This window comes from Laetiporus sulphureus, assembly GCF_001632365.1.
Source record: "Laetiporus sulphureus 93-53 unplaced genomic scaffold LAESUscaffold_12, whole genome shotgun sequence".
In the NCBI taxonomy this organism is placed as follows: domain Eukaryota; kingdom Fungi; phylum Basidiomycota; class Agaricomycetes; order Polyporales; family Laetiporaceae; genus Laetiporus; species Laetiporus sulphureus.
The window spans coordinates 669,646-675,645 of NW_024468521.1; the positions used below are offsets into that span (position 1 = coordinate 669,646).

Sequence of the window (6,000 nt, forward strand, 5' to 3'; positions counted from 1 at the left end):
TTTCTCATGGATGGGAATACCGTGTATCGGTTGGGAGGCATCATTGATTCATGATGGTTGCTTGACAGCACTCGTGTCAAAATGCCTTTGCATGTTAACTAGGCGCGAAAGAGCCGTACCTGGTGCTTATTGAAGATTACCACAGTCAGGTATGTCTTCATTTCACTGGAATCTCGCATCATCTCGCAGCAAACCTCCGGATCACTCTCATGGCGAGCGGTGCTCGGCACATGCGTGGCCGTTCATGATCTTATGCGAAGGCCTGACGTGAGAACTGATCCACAATCCTCATCCAACTGGAGCTGTCAAAAACAATGCTATTCGTACAGCATTGCAGATGATGTGCCTGTGGCGGACAACACGATGTCATAAAACAGGCATTCCCTCCGTGAACGAGGCATCCTTTCCCCATTCTCCATTTCTTCTTCTTCTCCACTCTTCTACTCCACGATGGTCGGGTTGAACCTGCATCTCAACAGCACCGAGGGTTGTACCTTCATTGGGATTCTCTTCTCCTTGACGTGCGCGAATCGTGATTCTTTGACGATATGGAAACAATCGCCCTGACGATCTGCTGATAGATTGTATGGCATTACGCTTGCGCAGACTCTATTCTACGTTCAGCGGTATTCGAACGATCATGTTTCATTCAAGGCCTTGGTGAGCTGCATGTTGCTATCGGTCGGGAGAGATTTGAATTGGTATGCACAGACGGCCGCTCTGTGGTTTGTATTGTGTATCCATCATTGATTCCCTCGATTTCTGACGGGTCTAGCAGGATACTGGACACGGCAAAGGAGATGATCACCCTGCAGGCAAGTTGTAATCGTCTGTTCACTCATGAATCAAACATCGAATAATTGTGCGCAGATCCTATACTTCGTATTTGTTCAAGGGCATGGCAACATCCTGTCACTTCTCACACTTCCAAGGTAAAAGAAATATCTATCATGATGTGGTGCTTCGTTGAACGTTCTTTGCGACCGCTAGGACATATGGGGTACGTCCGCCATCCGCCTTGTATGAGGGTTTAAGTACGGCTGACATCACCGCTGTGCTAGGCCGAACATGCTCTCGCCGTGAGTGCGTATTGCGTGTGATTCGCAGCAGGCATGCTAACTTTAATTTGAAGGCCACTACAGTATTTGTTGTGCATAGGTACGCTGCCGATATTATGCAACGTGTAAATATACCTATCCGTCATCTCTCTCAGCTTCTACATCCATAATGTCTGGAGAAGTGAGTTTCTAACCTGGCTGGGCACCGGATGACCTGATCGTGCGACGCAGTGATGACAAAAAAACGCTATCAAGTTCCGCTTACCGTTGTTGGTGTAAGACATTTTCGAACTCTCAATCAAACCTTAGTGACGTGCTGAAATTACGGCACAGCTTGTTCTAGCTCTCACGTCATATGGTATGTTCTTTCGAAGAATGTTCTGTGAAATGGCATCCTCATTGGCTCGCATTCAGCTGCAAGTTGGGGTACGTGAACGCCTATAGTTCTGTTTATTGCGCATTTCATCGTGCTTCATATTCGCTATCGACAGGAGTGGTCTACAGGGTGTCTGTATTACGGTTCAATGGACCTACCGTCCAGTCCAGGCTAACTTGAATGCGCAGGTATGGGAGCGGTGACCTCGCCTCCGACGTGACGCATGTGCTAGTACGGTTCCCTCACATGCACTTCCTGTGTCCTGCCTGACGCGCTTCGTACAGACTCCAGGTCGTGTGCAAGCTGCGTTTGCATCCGCGACGGACATATATATCGCAACTTCGATGTGTCTCGTGCTGCGTGAGGCCACGACAGGATTCGGACCGTGAGAGAAAGCACGCACCTCTCTTTCCTGCTGCTTATGACAAATACGTCTTTGTGCTCAGAACACAGACTGTTGTTGCGAAACTGATTAGCTACGCGATCAACCGCGGGGTCGTGCTGACGTGCGGCAGTTGACTGTATACATGTTTGAAATAGCTAAGTTTGACTGGTTATACAGCGTGCTGCAGATCCTTCAAGTTGGGCTGGTGAGTGGTTTTTAACGACATTGTTGACATCGGAAGGCTTAATTTACTGATCTATGGCATTAGACGGCATCGACCGATACGGAACTGGACCAGATCTTCTACTTTCCTCTGAGCACGGGTGCGAATCCTCCTTTTGATGACACATATATATTGATATCGTCTTTCATACTAGTATACGTCAACTCAGTGCTTGCTGTGTACGTATACTTCTGCCCGTACACTGGCAGATGAGTTTTCTTCTCACATTATCCGTGTTGTAGGTTGAATGCGCGGGGACATTTGCGCGAAAAGAAGAATGGAACCGAATATGCACTACCACTCAATGAATCCAATGTCTCAGCATCCACGTTTCAGTAAGTAAAGAAGATTACTCGTCTCTTATATGCATTTTCGATTGAAATGATGGTTCATAGTTCCGGGCACCATCAAGCCGCTGTAATGCCCAAATCGAGGAATATTGATATTTGTTAATCATTTTATGATGACACTGTTTGTCGTTGTATTGCCAACTTATGATCCTGGTCGTTGGGTTAATTTCCGTGTGTTGCTCTGGTGTCGACGAGAAAATCCTATAGCCTTTGCTCACGGTGTATATGTGCTGCTTCCCATGCATTTCATAGGCTACACTTTGCACAGGAATTAGCTGTTTGCAAAATGCTACAGCCTTGCACACATGGAACAATTGTGATTTCGCTGACTGGGAAGGGGACAAGGTAACTGCATGTACACTACAGACAACAAATTCTGAAAATGCTGATTAAATTCACATCAAAGATGATCAAACAGACTGCCACAATATGCAGCTCCTCTTGTTCGGCTTTTTGCCGTGAGTGAACTTGCATCCATCTCATCCATCACATTGCCGCCTTCCTTTATTCTACAGGTGCACCAGTGAGAAATAATAATCCAGTGGCTCAACCCTAGAAAGTCATGGTGCGGCCCTGATTTAAGCAGCGGCCACCTTTCTGTCTCATGGATGCAAGGAGGGAGAGGCCGGTTAGGACCACAAACGATGGCAATTTTAGTAGTACAGGTGCGAATTTATATGCTTTTCTGCTCTTCTGTACTCTCCCGCTCTGTTTCCAGGTACTGCCCTGCAACACGTTTCAGCCGTCACTTGGCGCTCATCCCTCTCAATGTGCTGAGCACATTCCATCGAAAGTGATATCTGTATGCTACTTCCAACATCAATATCTTTCAACTTCTGCAACTGTCTGACTTTGGAAGTAATTCTACATGGCATCTGTTGTTGTTCCGGAATCCTTTGCATCTTTGCGATTTAATCTGAAATGCAAGCTTTAAGGTCCTGAAACATTCGCAGATGATAGAAGAATGCGGACGCTCGTCATCACTGCAGAAGTACCCAGCCTAGTAGCCACAGGTCCCGTGATGATATCTCAAGTCCTCTGAAGGTGACACCGCTGAAACAGTAGAAGATCAATGTTGACAAGTTAGCGACCTTGACGATGCATTGCCATTGTACTGCGTCTCCTAGATTCTCATTTTTTCAATTCTCGTTTGCACTTGACAAGGGCCACACTGCTCAACAAAATGTTGGATGTTGGTCGGTGCCTGACTCTGCAGTACTGGGACTACTTTCTCTGTCGAGTTCAGCAAGCAACAGCACAGCACTGCATCATGCTGTTTTGGCTCACACTGATAGGTCAGTGTTTCTCATGGACGGATGAAGGAGGTATTGTTGATTTCTGATAGTTGCTTGACAGTGAGATTAGAACTCCCCCTCTCATATGTCAAATATTCACATAAGACTGGTTTTGGCTGCTATGCTGGATGCAGATGTAGCCATAACACTCATCACAATACCTCGAATATGCCTACATTCAACTGAGATTTCGTACCATCTGGGAGCAAACTTCCTCAGACTGATCGCTGTCATGGTGAGTAGTATTCAATGCGTGCATGGCCATCTACGACCTTATGACAAGGGTGTGAATTGATCCACAAACCTCATCTAACCGAAGCTGCCAATATGTAACAAATGCCACTCATACAGCCTTGCATATGGTGTACCTGTAACTGGCAACACAACGTTATAAAACTGACATTCTTCCATGAGCAAGAGGTGTCCTCTTTTTCTGTTCTGTTCCTTCTTCAACTTCATGATGGTCAGGTTGAACCTGGATCTCAACAGCACTGAGGGTTGTACCTTCATTGGGATCCTCTTCTCCTTAGCGTGCATGAATTATGTGTAAATGGATGGAAAAGGAGTGGACGGGAGGACACATGCTAGAGTCAAAGGCTTCAGTTCCTTGATGATAGAAGGACTAATATTAGTATGTACCTAGAGTCAACAACAATATATCAGTATGTAAGCTGCATTCATGCAGGACAGTATCAGTACTCACAGGCTTCAGTTCCTTGATGATAAAAGGACTGAAGCAGGTGAAAAGTCTTACAGGTGCTAATGCCCAATAAGTACATAAAAGGAAATACCAACTGACAGGTGAGAATGTAAGTCAATACTTAGGCTTGATATTCCAACACTCTCCCTCAAGCCAGGCGAAGTCTGAGCATTCCAGCGAACTTCTCCACCTTCTGGTGAGTCAACATCTTGGTAAGAAGGTCAGCGACCATGTCATTGGTTGGACAATACACGATGATGGCATGCTCCATGTCGATAACCTCACGAATAAAATGGTATCGGATGTCGATATGCTTAGTTCACGCATGAAGGAGCCCGCTCTGCATGATTGTGATTGTGCTCTGATTGTCGGTGTGTAATGGGGTCAGTTCTGCCAGAGGCAAGATGAGTTCCACAAGAAGCGCGCATAGCCACAACAGCTCATGTGACAGTCAGATGCGGCAATGCATTTGGCCTCCGTGGAAGACAGTGCGATGAGAGGCTGCTTGCGTGAAGACCAGCTGACAGCTCCCCCAGTGTACAGGAAGCTGTAGGCTGAGATTGAGTGACGATGGGCTTGTGAGGCCCAGTCGGCGTCGATGTAGCCTATAAGACTGTCAGTTGTCACACTAAATGTCAAGGCCAGGTCGCATGTGCCTTTAAGATAGCTGTCACAAATTTTCGCCACAAAGTCTGCATGTAACTTTTCTCATGCCACAGATCACGTGCTTCACCAATATCTCACGCCACTCAGCCACAGACACGACATGTAGAGATCAGGTGATAGTCCACATCACATGTTATGGTCTAGGCCCACGGATAATACGGTCGGACCTGTCTATTCCAGGATACAATAGAGGCACCCATTTGGGAACAAAGGGAACAAGGACTATTGTTATGCATCGGCCTTTCGCTTCCTATTAGTTTAGCCAGAAGCCTAGATAGGCATGATGTTCACATCAGAGAACAAAAGGGAAACCAAAATAGGCATGATGTTTGCACACATTGCTGTGGCAGCCATCGATCTTTTCACCTATTATTCTACTTTCAGACATTCCGTTATTTCATGTACGACCATTTGCTTATACCCGTAGATAGGTAGCTTAGGTAAGATAGCCCGCTGTACATGTATATAAGACCAGCCATGTAGAGGACAAAACTTCAGATTGTTTCTCCTCGTCTACTACCGTAGCACCCACTGAGCTTACCAAGCTCCTCATATATCTCTCTCAACCTCCAACCGCTTGCTTCACCACCAAGTAAGTCTTAGGCTCACCAGCCACATAAGGGTTCAGGGGATTACAGGGATCAGGGGGATCAGGGCAGCACGTTCCACGTGACTGTTACTTTTTTAGTCTTTTTGATCTCTTGTCCGGCAGCGCTGTGATAATAGTGCAGCATGCATCTTGCGGCTTCCCAATGTGCGAGCGCTGGGTCAGCCATGAAGTGCGTCAGAGTTGAAGTGGCAAATGTGATGTCAGGACGTGTGCTGATGGCGGCATACATTAGGCTTCTGACAAGCCTTGTATATGGCTTGTGAGCCATGTGCATGCAATCTTTGTCCGTGAGCTCGATGTCGAAGACATTGACGTGAGGATCCATTGGGACCATCAG

At 46.6% G+C, this 6,000-nt stretch overlaps 1 protein-coding gene across 1 annotated transcript; it reads left to right on the forward strand.

The window, feature by feature from the left end:
• Positions 1-206: 206 nt before the first annotated feature.
• On the forward strand, positions 207-2,647 carry LAESUDRAFT_724301 (uncharacterized protein). The gene is made up of 21 exons (XM_040908581.1): positions 207-521; positions 582-660; positions 712-725; positions 779-815; positions 871-932; positions 991-1,000; positions 1,062-1,079; positions 1,133-1,158; positions 1,214-1,239; positions 1,290-1,333; positions 1,392-1,416; positions 1,473-1,484; positions 1,550-1,565; positions 1,623-1,665; positions 1,719-1,819; positions 1,881-1,940; positions 1,997-2,024; positions 2,088-2,142; positions 2,197-2,221; positions 2,285-2,377; positions 2,438-2,647. Exons 1-21 carry the CDS (start codon positions 451-453, stop codon positions 2,493-2,495), a joined length of 903 nt encoding a protein of 300 aa, XP_040766021.1. The 5' UTR covers positions 207-450; the 3' UTR covers positions 2,496-2,647.
• Positions 2,648-6,000: the final 3,353 nt, after the last annotated feature.